The sequence below is a fragment of the Misgurnus anguillicaudatus genome, chromosome 4, assembly GCF_027580225.2.
Source record: "Misgurnus anguillicaudatus chromosome 4, ASM2758022v2, whole genome shotgun sequence".
NCBI lineage: Eukaryota > Metazoa > Chordata > Actinopteri > Cypriniformes > Cobitidae > Misgurnus > Misgurnus anguillicaudatus.
The window spans coordinates 3021193-3041384 of NC_073340.2; the positions used below are offsets into that span (position 1 = coordinate 3021193).

At 38.7% G+C, this 20192-nt stretch overlaps 1 protein-coding gene across 2 annotated transcripts; it reads right to left on the reverse strand.

Annotated features, from left to right (window-relative positions):
• Positions 1 to 3: 3 nt before the first annotated feature.
• mapk7 (mitogen-activated protein kinase 7) lies at positions 4 to 16799 on the reverse strand. 2 transcript variants are annotated; one of them, XM_055175724.2, is made up of 8 exons: positions 16654 to 16799; positions 16092 to 16378; positions 12307 to 12472; positions 10803 to 12196; positions 4872 to 6091; positions 1524 to 1657; positions 1075 to 1253; positions 4 to 1022 (listed from the first exon to the last, which is right to left on the reverse strand). In XM_055175724.2, the coding sequence occupies exons 2-7, from the start codon at positions 16375 to 16377 to the stop codon at positions 1100 to 1102; spliced, it is 3354 nt and encodes a 1117-aa protein (XP_055031699.1). In that variant the 5' UTR covers position 16378; positions 16654 to 16799; the 3' UTR covers positions 4 to 1022; positions 1075 to 1099. The 2 variants fall into 2 exon arrangements, with proteins under 2 accessions (XP_055031699.1, XP_055031698.1); XM_055175723.2 differs by having other exon boundaries at positions 4 to 1253.
• Between the last annotated feature and the right edge of the window lie 3393 nt (positions 16800 to 20192).

The window sequence follows — 20192 nt, forward strand, 5'->3', positions numbered from 1 at the left end:
ATACACAGTTCAACTCTTTATTGCTGATGCAAATTTCACTTTTTTACAAGGCATTCATGCAAGATCAAATAACACGTATTTCTACTCTACAGTCAGGCATCTTCAGTAATAATGCCACTGTGCTAAGCTGCTGTAGTTGTATATTATGTCCAATACTGCTGGGGCCAGTACCATGAATGTAGTTAAACATTGGGGTTACAGGACTAGTTTCCGAAACCAAGCCAAAGCAATCAGCCTTTGTTGCTATCATGAAGCTGATTATCAAGTTTCTTCCTCAACCCGAGCTTTGATCTGAAACCTATGAATAATTCAATAGCGGCTGCCCATAAAGGAGTGACGTTGGCACCGGAGAATTGTTTTCAACATGGATAGAGCGAGTTTTTATGCATTCATAATAACCACAAATGTACCATTTTACAATAGTACACCGGATTAAGAAAGAACATTGTGATTTAGTGGCGTCACTCATACAACACGGCTGATTACACAACAGTTAAATTTCCTTGTGTAAACTCTGATCCAGAACATAACCTGTAGATTAGTCATGTACCGCAAGTTACTATGGTGATGAATACTGCTTAAAATGAGCTACTTTCAGTGGTACTTGAAAACCGGGGTTGGCACAAACTAATCCTAAACTTACTTGGCTTTCCCACTAAACTGGATTGATGGTACAGGCCCCTGGCTTGGTGATTACTCCTACTGTAGTGCAGTTTATTAAGAATCCACACAAGGATACACACCAAAGGGATGCCACTTCATTGTTTCCAACTAGGATGTTTTTTAATCAGTTGAATAGAGCATGTCATGGAATTATAAAGCTTGCCAGTGTTATTCAAGTTAACACTCCTTACTGGTTTAATTGCTTTGCGATGGCACTACATTTTTTAAAACAGAATTACCTCAAAGTGCATTGTGCAGTATATGCACGATACTGTGTTGGCACAAATAGTGTATGTGACTTTATTAAAGGCACTTTTATAGGTTAGATTCTAGGTGCCTTAATTTTGGAGAGTTACTGCTATGCCTGTTACATTGATATAAACCTTTGTTAACTTTCCTTCACAGTTTCTATATAGAACACACATTAAAAAAATGATCAGGTATCAGGAAGTGTTGAATTGTCTGAGAGGATCATGGGAGATCCAAGCTGGAGTTCTTGCTGAAGTGACTCCATGTCAGCAGGTGTCATGCTGTGTACCTCCAGCCAATCAGAAAGCAGGGACGCAGAGAGGGGTGTCATATCATTGTGACTTATGAAAACAGAAATAAGAGAGTTAAATTTGAACATAACTAAATAAACAGGATGGGATTTGTACTATTCATTTGGTGAATAAAGTCTGGCAGTGACATTTACATTAATGAGCCTTTAAAGTAAATTCAAGCAATCAATTTTATCAGATTGTGGGTTCAATGGTATTCAAATCCATGACGCTTGCCGTTTCAAAAGCCATACTCTACTAGTTTAGCGTAGGACATACACTGGAACAAAATAAAATGATTATGCACTTATTCAGACAGACCTTTCTCTGAGGTCAGAGTGCTGCAGCTCAGTAAGAGACTGGGTGAGGAGGTCATCAAGGTCAAAGCCAACACCATATCCTGCTCCACTGCCTTTAGGGGTTACTGAAAAAATTGGGGGCAAAATATCCTCAACCTGTCAGAGAAAAGGCATTAAAACAAGATTAGACACAGGAAAGGGAGAATAAAAACTGCGAGCAACTGTTTCCCGGACAGGGTTTAGATTAGTCCAAGACTAGGCCTTAGTTATATGAGTACATTTAAGTAGTTTTTACAAACAAACCTTACAAAAACAATCCTAGTGTGCATCTTGAGACAAAACAAGAACACTGATATATGTTAAGATATGTCAGTGCAAGGTGTTTGTACATTAAGGCAGGCTCAAACACTCATTTTAGTCTGGGACTAGGATAAACCCTGTACGGGAAACTGTTCAGCTGATCTCAAATAATATAGGGTGACTTATTGTGAGGCGTGTTATTTCTGTTACTAAAGCCATTTATCACTCCAGCCATATAGACCATTTTGCAAGATGTGAACAACACTGGTCCATAAAAAACTGTGGTCTATAGCAGCCCATAGGGGCTACAACAAAATGTGTGGAAAAAAACAAGCAAAACAGAAATTTATTTATATTTACTAAACGGGCCAAGGGCGAGAGCGCAATTCCTAAGTGCAATAGAAGTAGAAGGGGAGAACCGGGGTGAAAGTAATGCGAGACGAAAGTAACAAAGTGATTTTCTCAGAGCTCTGACTACATTTGCATTCCTAAAAGACAGCATCTTTAGCATGCAACCCTTGACAGAGCTGACAAATATTCCTTTATTTTGTTTTGTGCGTGTATGTTCACAAAGCTGTTTTCAACCATTAAAAGTAAATTCTTAAAGCTGTTTCTGATTTCATGTGTTAAGGTACTGATCAACCTACAGGTAATAGAGCGAAAGTGACTGCGGTTACGCCCACCGAGTGGATAAAAAGTCCGAGCAACAGCATAATCTAAAGTTGGAAAAGTAGTTGTGTGATCAACTGTGCTAACAGATTTAACAATCATTTGGAGCGGTCTTTTTCCAGACTGCAAAAAAAAAACCTCAAAGGAGAAGTAAATCAGTAGCAGTAGCCATGTAAAATTTTTTGATAAAAATCCTATAAAAACACACCAATGAATACTCCTATTCGGTGTAATAATTGCCAAGTTTTTCAGTGAGCCTTCATTAAAAAACATCCATTATGATGAGCCTTGTGTTCTACAAAGGTGGGATGGTTTAATAGTGTTAGTCAGGACAAACATATATTTCAGGAAAAGCAATGTTGGCCATATGCCAGTGTCCATAGACTATTGGTTGTTTGGCAAGTTGTTAGGGTCACTGTTAAGGCCAACTAAATTCAATTTAAGCTGATAATAGTCAGTTTTACTAGCGTTTTCGCAGCAGCCGTTATAACAAAACAGCCATTTTGTTGAATGTTTTGCCACTCAATAGGGCGAGCTCCCGCGTGGTGAGGTTGTTGCATACACTCTATTTAGTAATCTTATACATCCTGAAGTTTAGCTTCTCAGAGTTTTTCAGAATAAAAGTAAATTGGGTTTAAATGTGAGGAGATCCTGTCGGGACGAAAGTAACACTTGTTACTTTTGTCCCGCTGCTAACACTGTTGAAAATGTATATTATTATAATTTGATTTAATTTAATTCTATAGTGTTCAAACTGTTAAAAAAATGTTTTAATCTCAACAATTCAAGTTTGTACTGTCGGGTTGCTTTTAAAACATTTGATAAAACTGAAATTTAAAATGAAAATGTAATTTCCTTATTTTTTTGCAAAGATAAATGCCAAAATATGTTTGCAGTTACATATTAACAATGTCATAGATTTTTGTGTTACTTTGTAAACATGACTATCTTGTTCTGTTGTGTTACTTTTGACCCACCTGTGTATTACTTTCGTCCCTGCGGGTTATTTACTAAAAAGGTGCAAATTATATAACACAGGTGCAACAGCTGATTTCCATAATGACCACGCAATCTACCTAGAGCAGCGCAAATTAGTTCAGGGTCGCAAATAAACAGAGCTGATGAGGTGCTGGTGATCTACAAGGTCAGCACCATGGACATCGCAGGGGAACATTTGAGGTGTGAAATCCCAGCTAATGAAGCCATAGAACACTGAAAAGAACTGAAGGAAAAAATGAAGGTTTACAAGTTGTTTTAAAACACACTTCTAGTGACTCCTCTTTTAATTCCTCCATCAAAAAAAAAAAGGCAAACGCGAGCGTCTCTTATCATAAACCCTTTAGTTGCATCTGCAGCAGGCACTCATTTTGACAAGATGCATGATGCACATGGTTCACATGACGTGCTGAACACATATTTTAAAATGATGAGCCACATGTTGTGACAAGCTTCGCATCGAGTGCCCTCGAAAAAGAAGTCACCGGCTGCCACTGGTCTACGTTGTATGATGCTGGCATCTTTCTCATTCTTTATAATAATGATACTGTTCCACACTGTTATATAATTAAAGCCTCAAAAGAAAAAAAGTTATTTAACACTTACGTTGGTGAACCAGACCCACAGCTTGGTAGTAAACACCCAAACAATAACGTTATATGCGTTAACTGAACAGACACATAGTAGTGATAAAGCACTGCCGTTTGTAAACCAACATATTGGTCACATATAAACGATTGTGACTTCAAGTAATTAGAATGCCAGATATTCTATATTATTATTATTATATACTCTTATATTACTTCTATATTATATTATTATTTGTAGACAAAAGCTGAATCTCTGAATCACAACCTGCAAGTACATTCAAAATTGCTGTTTTTAGGTTCTGTAGACAGCCGATTGCAGATTAGCAGAACTATAAACGTGAGCTAGCCTATTACAATAGCTTGAGTGCACACAACACAACGTACAAAACTAAATATTTAGCATGGTCTACAGAACCTAAAAACAACAACTTCAAATGTACTTATAGGCTGTGACCCAGAGAAGCAATCTGGTCCAAATAGACTAAGCACTAACCCATCCTTCATGGTAAATCTGGCTTTATTAGCAGATTAGAGAACCAGTCATCAGTTGACTGTTATAGTATTGTAGATGAATTTTAACAACTAATTCACACCCTCCTCCTTCAGAGGTGAAAATGAACCGAACTAGGGCCCCGAACATCACAAATAATTGGAGATGGGTTCTTTTGACTGGGCCTGTAAGCAACCTTGTAGTAATGACCTGGCAAACACTCAGTATACCTTAGCAGGTACTGGGGAAGCTTTCATGCCAACTTGTTTTTTAAATCTATTTTTATATGCACATTTTCTTGCCACACTTCTCTGAAACGCTTTACCTGTGATTTTGAGAGCTGCTGTGTAACAGTATGGATGTCAGGGATACTGTTTGTTGGCTGTCCAGTGTCAGTGAGGCTAAGGCAGGGTTGAGCTGCAGCTCCTGGAGGGAGCTTCAAAGGGCCCTGTAAATGAGTGCCATTTTGCTGTTCCCCTATACTGCAAAGTTTGTCAAGGGCTTGAGTTCTACAGATAGTGTCTGGATTGGGGAGAGATTTGCTGGTGTCTGAGACCCCAATGCCAGCAGCACCGTTAGAGTTTAAATGTTTAGCAAGGAAGGATTCCATCTGGAACAACTGGAGGTGAGGGCTCGACTGTGATTGGATATGTGTGGCGGGTTGAGACTGTGTTTGAGAATGTGTCTGTGTTTGCGGTGCAAAGCTTGTGCGAGTGATGTTATTGAGTTCTAGAGGAGGTTGGTGAGTTTCCTGGGATTGATGTGGTATTTGTTGCAGGTTCTGAGATGTGCCCATACTTGGCTGGGTTCCTGTCCAGTTCAGTCCAGCAAACATTGTTCCAACACTCAGAAACTGCGTGTGAGTTTTTAGCATGTCATTTTTGGGAAAGGCACAGGGAGTGGTTACCACACCTAAGCCCCCTCCACTAACAACATTTACTCCAACCCCAACCACACCAGCAGCAATTCTTAAGTCACTACTGTGATCTGGGCCTAAAGAGACCGCATTATTGATAGCAGGTTGTTGGAACACTCCAGCTTTCACACACTGTCCCATCTGAGGCAGTATTTGGGGTTGCTTGAAAATCTGCTCTTTATTCGGTTGTATCCGAGGTACCGATTCTCCCCCGTCTGAGTTTACTGTTGGGAGGTTTTTCCCCGTCGCTGGCTGGATTTCGCAGGAGGCGGTCTTATTCTGACTGATGTTGGCACTACTGGTTTCAGAGATTTGTGATTTTTCTACTCGGTGGTCCATCATTCGTCCCCAGCGCTCTAATAACTTTTTGTCATTGTCACTGAGTACAACCCCACCCAAAGATTCGCCCTGTTTTCCCTCTTTTTTCTCCTTCTCTTTCAGCTTCCTCTTTTTCTCCATTGCACGCTCCTGTCTCCTCCTTCGCTTTTCTTCCCGCTCTCTTTGTCTCTCCTGGGCAGTGATTGGCTTTTTCTGCTCTGGACAAGAGTTGCAGGTGGAAGGAAAGGAGGAAGATGAACCTCCAACAGCTCCTCTAACTAGATCTACACCAACCACTGCAGACACTCCATCTGGGGACAAAAGTAATACCATACACATTTATTCACTCTAAACAACTTCAATAAATAGAAAATGAAAATTTCATCATATGAAATCCAAGATGTATATGACATGCTTTCTTTAGCTGAACACAAAAGAATGTTATACATTAAAATGGTAATCATTACATGTCTAGTACAAACGTAGCCATACTAAAGTAATTTGCACAGTGATGCTCGGTGACTTACATAAGGATTAGAGAGTGAGGTGCAACAGTGAAGCTGCTTATGACCCGATGGATTTATAACACAAAATGAAATGCGGCACACTAATCGAATTACCTCGATTATCTTGTTTTTGCAATTGAAATGTAAAATCTAAATTGAAAAATGATGAATTGCACAGCCCTATAGTGTGTTAGCCAGGGAACTACACTAACCTTTTCCACTGGTGGCACTTGCGCTACCAACTTTTTCAGTTACTGGCGCAAAATATGATTTGGTCGCACATATTTTTTTCAAGTTATATTAAGGCGCTCTGCATAATAATCAACACTAATGAAACTGTATTGCATACAGATATGCTTTTTATATTACTTGCCATCTTTTAAACCACATGCCTTCTTGTTTTCTTAAACGTTGCAGTCGTGTTTCCCACAGATCTGAAATTTACTTGGTGGTGGTAGCCGGTGAAAAGGGCAATTATTACCCACTGACAAATAATGGTCTACAATACATGTGACGTAGAACTAATAATGTGTGACACAACACAATACTTTGATTTATTGAAAATTAATATTAATTTCACATTATATTTCATTCATCTAACCACCCCAAACTTTCTTTGCCATTAACAAAGCTGACACTGTTTGTCAAAGCACCACGAAAACACTTACTGTTTTTGCACTGATATATGAAGCAATTAGACCCCTTTTATCAAACTCAATATAGTACAATGCGATGTATAGTATATTAATAGATATTGCAGGTCTATAGATTATAAATGTGACTGATGTTATGACTGATGTTATAATGGTAATAATTACTATTAGATAGGCACTTTTACTGCTTCTGCTCTATCTTTCTATTTCTCTCTTGCCGATTTAAAAAGCTTAATCCACTCATTTTTTCAGATTTAAAAGTCTACGTGCTGTCCCGGTGACAGACTTTACATTGCTTTGCTCGTTCAGTGCAATTGGCTTGACATTAGCATTGCTCTTTGCTACAATCTCTGTCCAAACTTAATATGGATATGGTTTAAGAAAAGATATGGTTTATTAATAATAAGATTATTAAAAAAATGTGAGAAAGCAAATGCAGCGCGTGGTCGTAACAAGAACCATCGCCATAGAAACCGAAGACCCGCTGAAACTTCACTCGAGCTTTAGCGCGGTAGCGCTCATGGCCGTTTTCCGATCGACTCGGGTTATAAACACAACATTAATCAGACTTGGGACCCAAAGTAATTAAACTAGGACCTAACCGGACCCGACAGACCATTTAAAATATAAACTTGGAACCATACGGGTCCCGCGTCCTCAGTGAAGAAAGACCTTTGCTCAAGTTCAGAAACATGGAAGACACTGCGCTTGCGTCGCGTCGCACCTTATTCATTGAGAAACAGCTGAGCACGCAAACGCACACTGATAGGGAGAGACACGACGTGCTTTCACCCAAAATGAAGCCAACGTGTTGATGGCTCAGAGCACGTTATAAAAAACGTATTCTTAAAATCCACATTTCTGTTTAAAAAAATGCTCATAGTAATCATAGCATATTGTCTAAAACATTAGGTAGCACATTTGCGACCCATTAAAAATTAGGGTCGCAACGGCAGTTCAAAATGTCGCATATGCGACCATTTTGGTCGCAGTGTAGCTCCCTGGTGTTAGCGCTAACTGACTCTGATCACAAACCAGGTGTTCTCCGACTGACTCGGGTTTTACACAGTGTGTTAATCAGACCCGGGACCCGAAGTAATTAAACTAGGAGCTGACCATTTAAAACAGGTCCTCCGTGAAGACCTTACATCTACGTTTACATCTACATGGTTATTTTGAAAAACAGAGACATTTACCTTTATTTGCACCCCTCGTTTACACTAAACGTAGATTTTGCCTCTGAAACCGATTCTTTCTAAAAACTCTGGCCAAAGTGGATATTTTGAAAACCTTCTTTTGGACGCTTGCATGTAAACTGAGACAAACGGATGTTTAGGCGGCCAACGTCACAGTATGCGCCAGAGCTCGCACCTACGTCAAAAGTGCGACCCAAGTTTAAATGTGACTGCTACTCTGAACGCTTCCATGATAAAATTTATGTTGTGCAAACTCGTTTTGTGTGTTTGTATTTGCAAATACATTATGTCTCCATTATGTCGAGGAGCAGAGACGAGTGCTTGGAGGTCAGCAATTTTACACGTGTTCGACTTCATGCAGCACTGCAAGAACCAGGCAAATGATGTCGAGAGCCTTATTTCCTGTCACTCTTGAAGTTTAGAGTTAAGACAACTGCTATCTAACGGTCGGGATGTAAACTGAAAACGAAACAACTACCATGAATCTGCGTTTTTGAGACACACGTGTATCAATATTTTCTTATACACTATAACAAGCTTATTGTTAAAATCTGTCTCCACAGCAAACAGGGCAATTTTGTCTTTGTTGTACCAATATTTATTAAGGCACTGTATGAGGCTGTTTACACTTGGCATTAACATGTGTTTTCGTCGATCGGATCACAAGTGGACGACGTTAATGCCAGGTGTAAACAGTGTTCAAAAAGTTTTGAGCTCGTCCACTTTCGACCACTTTCAACCACATCCGGAGGTGGTCGAAACCACTTTCGATCGGATCGCTTTGGAGCTGCGGAACGCACATGTGGTTGAATGCGTTCGAACAGCCACACGCGACCGCCTTCTCGCCTTCTCTTCTCTAATCTGAGGTATTAAACACAAGTTTTACGTCTTTTTTGACTTCTGGCGTGAACACTCGGCGAACAGCGCCACTTCCAGCCCTCCATTGATAAAACTGAGCGGCTGATCTCCGCAGCCTCGTTTCGAAAGCGTGCGAAAGCCGCGCGATCCTATTTCATCAATTGCGCTGAAAATTCAAAGAAAGCTCTTACATACTCATGTACAAAACACTGTGCAGCATGTTTACTTGCTAAACAAGCAGTGCACTCCGACATAATATTAATTTGCGTCCATATAAACTCATAATTACTCCCGCTCGGGTTTGAATGACAGCAGAGAGACTCACCCACCGTCTCACAGACCACCCCCTCATAGTATTCAGCACAGAAGCGGTCGAAAGTGGACAAAAGAGACGGATTTAAATACCAGGTGTAAACGTCATGTGTCTCTCTCGTCCACTTGTGATCCGATCGATGAAAACACATCTTAATACCAAGTGTAAACAGCCCCTATGTGTTGTAAGTATTGCTAAAAGTTCAAAATATGACCATTTTTAATTTTGTAACGAATATATTATATGCCATTATAAAGCAAGGAAGAGACAGAACTCTGATTCTGTTTAGCTAAAGAAAGACATAAGCATCTCAAATAACGAGGGTGAGTAAATAATCAGTCAAATTTCATTAAGGGGGTGAAGTAATCCTTTAAACACTCAGAAGAGTGAATAACAAATTTAGACAAGTGTGTATGTGGCCTATTTGAAGACATAAACAAGCAGGGTTTAAATTGGGCCGGGGCCGTCCGGGGCTAAGCTCCGGCACATAGGCTGAAGGTCTCGCTCTGCTCGTGCCAGTGTACCCGCTGCGCTTGTGCGTGTGTACTCGCTGCGCTGGTGCGTGGGCACTGACGCGAAGGGAATAATGTGTTTCCATTATGGGGCATACTCACCAACGCAAGTTCAACGATTTGAGTGAGTAGATAACATACAAAGTCAATGCAAAGACGCAATCAGACGCGTCCTTGCACGGGGCGATGCAAATGACGCGAATTGGGCGGCGCAATTGCCACACGTGCTTTTCCTTTTAAACGCGTCTTCGCGCAAGTTATGCAACTCGAGCGAAAAAACTCAGGAACTTCAAGAACGTGCTTTCACACAGGATCATTTGACATTGTAGAGACAAGAGAGAGAGAGAGAGCGTGAGAGAGTGAATACATTTATGTATTTTGATTACACAAATCAAACCTTACGATTGTTTTAGCTGCTGACCAGCATAGGGAATCTCTATTGCTAATTTATTAGACATGTTGATGATACAGTACTGTGTGTTGTACCTTTTCTTGTTAATTTAATCTTTTTGGGTAGACTATCTTATAGAATTATTCAAGGAGGTTGATTCCTTTTACTTCATTTAAAGTTTGATCAATTGTGCATAATGACATGTGCAACAAATGGATATAGGGTGTCAAACTCATAGATTTGCATAATTTAAAATTCAGACACTCTTTATTAAATATTTGTGGTCAATCTCTGGCACAGATTTAAAGTTGAAACTTATCAAATCCTATCAGAGGTCCAGAATGTCATTAAAACACACCAGTGGCTTTGCTGTCATCAGTATTAAACATGTTACCCCTTAAAGTACCCTCCCTGTAGAGCCCCCCCACATAACAAATCCCAATTTAACCACTGTAAATAAGCATTGTGTTTATATGATCTCTAAACGCATTGGTTAAGAGAAAATTTAGAACAAAGGTAACAAGTGAAAATGTTAATGGCTCAAATCTTTACCATATATTTACATTTTAAATACATGTATAGAAACAACTTACCTCGTGCCTTTTGCCTAAGAGCCGATTTGAGCAAGACGGCCTTGAGAGCTGCCTTTGTGTCTTCAGAAATTGCTCCCTCCTTTTTTGTAACTTCAGTTGTTGCTTTTTCTCCTTTCTCAAGGGCACGAGAGAGAGTTTGAGAGAGTGACTGAGCCTGGGAAGGTGTTAGTGAAAGCGAAGGACCAGACTGAGATGTAGAGATGAGTTGGGACTGAGGTATTTGTTTTGGAGAAGTATGGTTTGAAGAGACAAGCTCTTTCTCCGAGCAGCCTGTCACTGGTTCGGTAAAAGGTGTGCCCTGATTGGAGGTGGGTGTTGTCAGATCAATAGTTTCCGGTTGTCCGTCAGAGTTTGCACTGAGCATGTCCACATCCAAACAGTTTATTGACTGGGTTAAGGATGGCAACATCTGAGCGAGATGGTGTGGGGCTTGGGATCTTACTCGATTACAAAATGAAGGAACTGCTGTAGACTTGAAGTTGAGATTTGACTTGGGTTGAGTCTGTGCTGTATCTGCCAAATGCTGCGACTGTTGAATGTTATTGGAGATGCCACCCACTGCTGGAACGGAATTATGCAATGGCTTGAATTGAATCTTCTTTCTGACTCCCTGTTTTTTCTTATGATAGTCTTGGATTTCTGCCAGTATAGCCTCTTTAATTTGTTCTCTGCTCATAGTCTGCCGGTCAAACTCAAAGTCAAAAGCAGGCACACACACAGGTTCATCATCCGAGTCATGGTACTTGGCGAGGTAGGGGTGTTCTAGGGCCTGACATGCGCTGATCCTCTCACGAGGGTCAAAGCGAAGCATGGCACACACCAAGTCCAATGCAGAAGGCTCGGCCTGTGGGTACAGTACAGCAAAGGATTCTGGTGTTTTTGAAGGGAGGCTGCGCACATATGACCGTACCCGGTCAGATCCTATCGTCCCTATTATACTCTCCGGAGGCGTTCCCAAAACAGAAAGAATCAACTGCAGTTGATGCACATAGTTTTTACCTGGAAACATGTGTCTCCTGCCAAGCATCTCGCCAAAAATGCAGCCTACAGACCAGAGGTCGATGGCCGAACTGTAGTGGTGAAGAGACAGCATGAGTTCAGGAGCACGATACCAGCGTGTGGCCACGTACTCGGTCATAAACGAACGTGACTCTTCCGGGTGGGATGCGCTTAATCCACGAGCCATGCCAAAGTCTCCAATCTTCAGCTCGCAGTTTTCATTGACCAGAAGATTGGATGGCTTAAGATCGCGGTGAATAACATTGGCTGAATGAATGTATTTCAGGCCCCTTAACAACTGATATAGGAAATAGCGTGTGTGTTCAGGGGTCAAGGGTTGGCGGGAGTGAATAATTTGATGCAGGTCACTCTCCATAAGATCCAGAACCACATAACTAAAGAGAGAAAAAGACACAAGGGTCACTTCAGATGTGTTAGACTAAAGAGAAAGAGATTACGTGACACACCGTATTAATCTATATATCTGTTCTACTTAAACTCTTACACTGATTTGAAAGCAGAGTGGGGAATCGCAGGCTGAAGAATATCTTTAATGGCGATGATGTTGTCATGTTTGAAGTGCTTCAGTATCTTCAGCTCTCGGAGTGTACGTTTGGCATTCGTCACAACCTCGAAGGCATTGGGGATCTTCTTTATTGCAACCTGCTGGCCTGAATGCAAGAATAGAGAATCAGTTTGGTTTATAAGATGGTAAACTTGTTTTTTATGACTATGTCACTTTATTACTGAAATATTGATAAGCTCTTTTTTTCTCATGCCTGCTGTATGGTGGCCCAATAATATATTACCATCTTTATAAAAAAAAAGATATAATTTTGTATAATTGTATAATTTTGATCCATTTGATCATTACTACTACAAAGGGCAAAAAGATAAAACTACATTGTTTTCGATGAGACACAATTGTGCAACTTTCTCTAGAGCTTACACATCAAGAGATCTGATCTTTGAAGGACACAGGGCACAGTGATAATCACTACCCATTGGAATTCGCCTAAAGTTAATGATTGCTAAAATCACACAGCAAACAACACTATCACAAACAATGAGTGCCTTTTACCTGTGAAATGGCTATGTTTTGCCTCTTTGTCTCTATTGTAGCAAATGTTTTGATAAACCTAGCTTTCATTTAGTAGAAAAATGTCACCAGGACTGCCCTGTGTGCACGCAGTATGACTGTCCTGCAATGGATTGCTCTCTATATCGTTTGTTCTTCATTTGCATTAAATTTTGATTATTAACATAGTTCATCTGTAAATATGAAAATAGTTTTTACCCAGAAGGAAGCTGAGTACTGTACAAAGAATGAAGCAAGTAATATAGCCAGATTATTTTATGACACAATGTCACAGTTATAAAACAGGACCTTAAGTTTAAGTGACTGCTGGTTAACATGCATTATTAATGAGAGGAGTTTAGTCAGTATTTCATCCTTGTTTCGTGATTTCACAACAAATATAGTAATGTGTGTAAAACGGTGTACATTTTAAAATGCTACTTTGCATTTTACTGCATTAAAATGCAGTACGTGACAGTTCAGTGATTGAAAGTTAATCAGATATAAAGTGCCAACGGTGGCTGTGTCCGAAAGCTTAGGCAGCTGACTTTTTTCGCCTTGATACCTCAAAAAGCAATGACTTTGGAGGCATAAACGGAGCTCCGGGAATAGCATTTGGATAGCCTTCATATGCAGTATAACGGAATTCTGAGAGCACTTTTTTGATAACTTATACCATATTTGAAAACTACAAATCTAATTTTTCGCTTAAAAAAAGTGAAAATATAACTTTATTTACACTAAATTTGTCACTTTCTTGGCCTCCATTTTATTTTTTCAAACTCAACCAGGTTTGACCAAACACATTTCTCATGCGAAGGTATCTCAGCAGACAGGAAGTAAACCAAACAGGATTTAGATGTGCCTCCAAAGGCAGCATTTTAAAGCTTTCGGACGAAGCCGGTATCACGTGACAAATATGCTAATAGCATGTTGCGTCATCCAAGGTCACTGTCTTTTAAAATTGTGAAAAACACTGCTTTAGTTATTAATCCTATTCAAGCAACAAGGTGGAGCACAAGTACAACCCATCACATCTAACTAAAAGTTTTCTTATCAAAGATTTTCCCTGCTGCAAAATAAAATAAAATAAGTAGTAGTATGCTGTTGCTAGTAGGGGAGACCGGGGTTGGTTGTCACAATTTTTACTCATGCATGAATTGCTCATCTTCAAAAAATCTTTCAGCAGTAATTCCTACATGAAATGAAACTTTGGAGTCTTGGCTTTAAATGTATATACTTTTTATTTTTAGAATGTATTGTAACAGGAAGTAATTAACCATCAAAGACACTCTGACACAATGTGACAACCAACCCCATCACGGGGTTGGTTGTCACAGGGTATGGGGTTGGTTGTCCCTATAGTGGTTCAATAGGATTTCAGTGATAAATTGGGATCTGAAAAGATAATGTGTAACTTTTTAGTTTTTTAAGCTAGAAACTCCAAATAAGTTTTAATATGAATCCACCCCTATGATAGTTGTTATTAATGCCCCTTATGTTTAAACAATAGGATTAAAGTGGGTGATCAGTTACTTGAATAGGTTTTATGCCCAGCTGCACTACGAACTTCAGCCAGCTCATTGTTTCCTGTCTGCCATTATTGGACAAACTGATTAATCCAGGTGTGTCTGATTATTGTTGGTGTGACTACTGAGGTCAGGCACACCTGGATTAATCAGTTTGTCCAATAATGGCTGACAGGAAACAAGAAGCTGGCTGAAGTTCAGGAAGTAGTGCAGCTGGGCATAAAGCCTATTGTCTACTGTGTTGAGAAATAAAATGAATTTTTTTTGTGTGTTAAAACCTCTTTATTTAATGCTTTATTTTATTTTACCAGCAAACAAAAACAAACAAACAGACAAACAGTCTTAAAAGGTCTTCATGTCCAATATTCTTATGTGACAACCAACCCCGCAAGCTATGTGACAAACATCCCTAACCGACTTCTTGACAAACATGCTAAGCTAGCTGCAACACGGCTTTAACTTGATCGCTAAAAGATGACTCAAAATAAAGCTACTACTTTTAGCTTTTTTATGAGTGTTTTGTTTTTGAATGACTAATATCCTACAAGATCTCAACACAAAAACATCACCAACATGAAAATTTACTCTGACATGTGAAAATAAAAAATTGTCTCCTAAACTCAATGTTTTGTGTCTGCTCATCAAAATTACAAGTGCAAATGAGTAAGCTATTAAAGGCTAACAGATTGATATCAAAATTGTACCACAGCGCCATATAGTGTGTCTGTAATAAGCAGTGTGACAACCAACCCGTGAGACAACCAGCCCCGGTCTCCCCTACATAATAGGTCTATCAACATATGGATCACATCATAATAAAACATGCCTGCATTGTCTGCAATGTATGTATGATGCTCCCATTCATACTTTTATTATACTATTAGAAAACACAGTGGCTGAATCCCAAACCGCCTACTTCCATATAGTATGTAAAAAGCGCTACTTTGCGTACTATATAGTATGGAAGTAGGCGGTTTGGGATTCAGCCAGTCACTATGCTACATTTACACTGCCTGTTTAGAAGTGACTCAATTCAGATTTTTTCCCCTCAGGTGGCACAATTCGGATATGACCCACGGACGTGTAAGCAGGAAAAACATTTTGTGCATGCATTTTGAGATTCTCCAATCGGTTTCAGGCCTCATTCATGTGTGAAAATAAATCGGATATGAATCGGATACATGCATTCACGCCTGCAATGGAAGTGGACAGATTGAATATTACCAAGTCAAGACATGTTGTGCGTCATTGAAAACGCGACGCTGACACATTACTTCAACTCAGGATACCGCCCGTCATTATATGACTTTTCATTGGCATGATGGCTCCACTTAGTGGAATACTGTTGAAGTTTTGGGTCTTGTAGAAATAAAGCTCTTTAATCTTGTATAATCAATTTGTCTGTGGCCCTTGCATATTGCAACGTTTTACTTCCTCTGTGGTTTAAGCTGTTCCGGGTCAGTATGCCTACCATGAATTGTTTTCACCAAGTGTTTAGTGTAAATACTGATATCGGATACGAGTGAGGTTGTCCAAATAGTCAACAAATCAAAATTTGGCACCAATATCTGCAGTGTAAATCCAGCCTTATCTAATGCAGATACTGTCACAGTGTATGCTGAATGCAGGGTCGGTAGAATAATTGTAACACCTTCCCTCTTACATTCATCTTGGGGCTCTCACCATTGTCTCGTCTCCGTGCAGATGAGACCACCCCATAAGCACCTGTGCCGATGGTCTCGATAATATCATACTCTTCCCCAACCTCAAACTTCACATCCATGGAGTAGGCCTTGAGCAGAGCCAGGTTTTTAGCTCTGGTGTCATCACTAGGCTGAGGTGGATCTTCTGTGATGCCTTTGTTCTGGTACTTGTCATTGTTGCACTCTGTCCTGCTGTTAGGCTCAGCTGCTGTTTGGGAAGGCACTGCTTGGGTATCATTGGTCTCGTCCCTCTCACTGGATGACATCCTAAAACAAAACATCATATTTACTTTCACACATAGGCCATTAAATGAAACCGTTAATAACTGAAACAAATAATGATGTGATTCTGATGATCTGACGTTATTAGCGATGCTAACAATGGGACAGGTCCGGGTACCAGCTGCCTTACATGTCACAACAATTCGCTTTAAACGCCGTATAGAGCCAGCTTGCACAAAGCAGCTTAAACAGCTTTACTTTTGTCTCCGTTTTCGTTAAATAATAAATGTCATTTAATGCTACTTAATGGTATACACTACCTGGTAATGAACAAAAGCAGTATAAATTCTTAGCGGTTCCCTTCAAACATGTCTATTCTTCCATATAGCATCCAGTGTTTTACTTCCTTGTGCTCTTCCTTATTGTGTTTGAATAGCGGCAAAAGCGACCAATCGTTTGTTTGTTTGAATGTGGAATAACCAATTGGATTCGAAAACGTCATAGAGAGGCAGGCCCCTGGGTGTAGGTTTTTTTTAGGGTGTTGTCGTCGACACCAAACGCGTGTAAATACAAATAACGCGCACTTGCTACACTAAATCATATAATATTACGGACTACACATAACCATTCATAAAAAAACTACATTCGGTATTGTAAGTTTTAACAAACGCGTGGAATGAATCACCCAAACCGCTTACATGTTTCAATCATTAACAGTTAGATCCTTTTTTACCTTTCTAAACATTTCATGTTTTTGTGCTTGCATTTAGTGATAACATATTTTTAAATCAGCACAAAGAAGCTAGGAGCGCCTTTTTAGGCATTACTTTAACTTTTGGACTAGAATTGTCTTATTCTATTTTTTATTTATTTATATTATATAGGGCAAGTAAAATGATTATATAAAGTAAAAACTAGGCTAAAACTTTCAAGGGATAATGATTAACTTTAAGGTCTTAATATTTATAGGAGATTCAGTCTTAAAACTGTTGAGTTCACCAAATAATTTACTATAAAAACTGAAATAAAATCCTGCTTGCCCGTGTTGAGACTTTATTCAATTATTTTTAAATTCAAAATATTATATTAAAACAAATAATTTAAATTATTTCTTTATGTGCAAATTAAAAATAAAAATTGCTATGTTTGCTGGTCTCCCTCTCTAACATAACTCTACAAAAGTTTTTTTTAGTTACAAACCTGAAAAGTCATCATGGGCAATTAGTAAATTAGTGTAAATATTCATTGTGTATTAAAATGTAAAAGAACATTAAAATGTTGTTGTTTTTTTATTAGATGGGTCATTCTATGAAAATGGTGGCTTTTTGAACAGACAACTTTTTAAAAATGTAATTCTTTTTTATACCAAAACTTATAGTCAGATAATAGTTAACCTCTTAACATTATAAATCAACTTAAATGACAGCTAAATGTATTTTTATATTTTTACTACATTACATTAAAAAATGCTGCTTTTTGTCACTGGAGTTACCTATATTTTTTTGATGACAATTCAGGCTTCCCAGACTGTATTTTGACTATTTAATTTGCATACATAATCAAAGACAGAAAAAGCTAATGTAATAAGAAATTGTCTTGATTAGTAATAATTTACTTTAAACAGGCATGCGTAAATTTCTATTGTGTGACCTTTTTCTATTTCAACCATTGTGTTTTTTTGTTGTAACATTAGAAATAATTGAGGTTGAGTGATCAAAATTGAATGATGATATCCTTAAAATGCTTACTTATGAAAGCAGCAACAGTAACACCAGTGACGATAACACCAGTGACAAATCTGCAGACACAATGGCATATCTATAAGATTGCGGCCACAGTAGCTCAAACCACACTTCTTAAATTGTAAATAAATCACTTAATCATGCAATTAAAAAAATTATATTAATAAGACTTCCTTTGCCTTTACTATAAACTGTAGAACACCAGTGACACATCTTAAGTCCTCGCATGAAATTATCAAATTATTTATCAAATTGCTAAAAGATGAGGAAAGAGTGCACACTCACTATGTGCTTTTCAAAACAGCCATGCCTACAATGAATGTTTGACCCAGGAAGAAGTTGGCAAGGATGTTGATTTTTTTCAAAGTGGTGTTTTTTATAAATTGTAACACCAGTGACATGAAATTGAGGGACAGCTATTCCCTGTAAATTATTTATAAAATTTAGTTGATATTTTAGTTTTTTAAGTAGTCCACTAAATAACTGTACTACTTCTCTTTGTATTATGACATTTAAAGGGGGAGAATAATATATTTTTAACTCAAAATACAGTATGTCACTAAACCACAACTCCCGACCCGAGGGACAAGCCAATTTCATGGTACTGACCGTGTTCTACAATATATATAAAAAATGGTTTGCAATATAACTGTCTTACATATGTTTTATTAATAAAAAACACTTCAATTAAAACAAAAAACATATTTTGTGTCATTATCTGACAAATTTAAGTGTTTTTCCTGGTTGTTGGGGCCGGGACAGGAAAGCCACCATTTTCATAGAATGACACAGATGTCTATGTTGATACACAATAGAAAGTCCCAGCATTTTATAAAGTAAAAAGAATTTTCATAGAATAATAAAAATGGCAGATGGAGTAAACCGAGGAAGAATTTTGGTTTGGTTCTATGACTTAAAGGAAGGGATAGTTTACCCAAAATTTTGTCAAGATTCTGTCATAATTTTCTCATTGTCATGTTATACTAAACCTGTAATTTTCTCTATTCTGTTAAATACAGAACAAGGTATTTTGATAGATGACGATGGTAAGCACAAAGTTGACTGTACCCATTGACTTCCAAAGTATTTGTTTATCCTACTATGGAAGTCAACTGGTACATGTCAACTGACCTTAGTGCATCTGGGTACAATTACTTCTATAGCACTGTCTGCAGTTGCATCTGTCTGTGCTGCAGCAAACTAACCATCTCTGTACAAATGTATTAGTTTTTTTTACAGTGATGGACATGTACCTGACTCTGGGGTCTCAGGTCCTCCAGGCAGATCCGTGGACAGGGGGTGGCCAGTCACTAGAGCCACTGCTCCTCTGGCTAAGGGGCCCCTCACACCAAGCCACCCCAGCCACACATGTTTATGTCTGTGAAATAATAATGCATGTAGGCTACTTCTGATAGGGAAAGTTCAGATGTTTATTTAGTGACAAAAATAACTTTGCCACTACTGTCCCATACAGCACACATACTTCTGAGTTACGTTGACCCAATATACAAAGTTTCATCAGCAAGATGATGCTCAGAGAGCGTTTGCTAATTTGGAGTAAAGCGTTTTCCCATGCACCTCAGTCACTTCCTGCTGTCCATGGGAATTGAACTGATGACATTTGGGTTACAACTGGGCTTTACACACTTTAATGTTTAAGATCATGAAACAAATTCAAACATTAATCAAAGACAACACAAGCCAACAGAACATGCCATCCTTAAGTGAAGGTTTTTATTATGAAGGGAAAACAAAATCCAAACCCACACTTAAAAACTGCATGTTGTGTTTATTTGTGTTATCTTTGATTAATATTTAAATTTGTTTCATTATTTGAAACATTAAAGTGTGACATGCACGCACAAAATAAAAAATCACGAAGGGGACCAACACTTTTTCATACAAGTATTTCTCAAAGTGCGTACATGTGATTCATAGAAAAAAATCATGTTAGGCGCACAGGAAAATTTGCGTATGCCTCTCTTTCAAATGTGAAATCTATAAGTCGCATATAACTATTGAAATCATGCATGTACAAACAGATAAAAACGACATCGGCCTCTGGTAGCTGACTGTGAGCAGAACCGTTACACCCTCACATGCTTACACGCCCCCCC

Coding starts and splice junctions, on each gene's coding strand:
- mapk7 (XM_055175724.2), bottom strand. CDS start 16,377: ATGTCATCCAGTGAGAGGGACGAGACCAATGATACCCAAGCAGTGCCT. Junction 12,473..16,091: donor TGCACGGAGACGAGACAATG/GTGAGAGCCCCA, acceptor TCTTGCATTCAG/GCCAGCAGGTTGCAATAAAG. Junction 6,092..10,802: donor TCTTAGGCAAAAGGCACGAG/GTAAGTTGTTTC, acceptor TTTTGTCCCCAG/ATGGAGTGTCTGCAGTGGTT.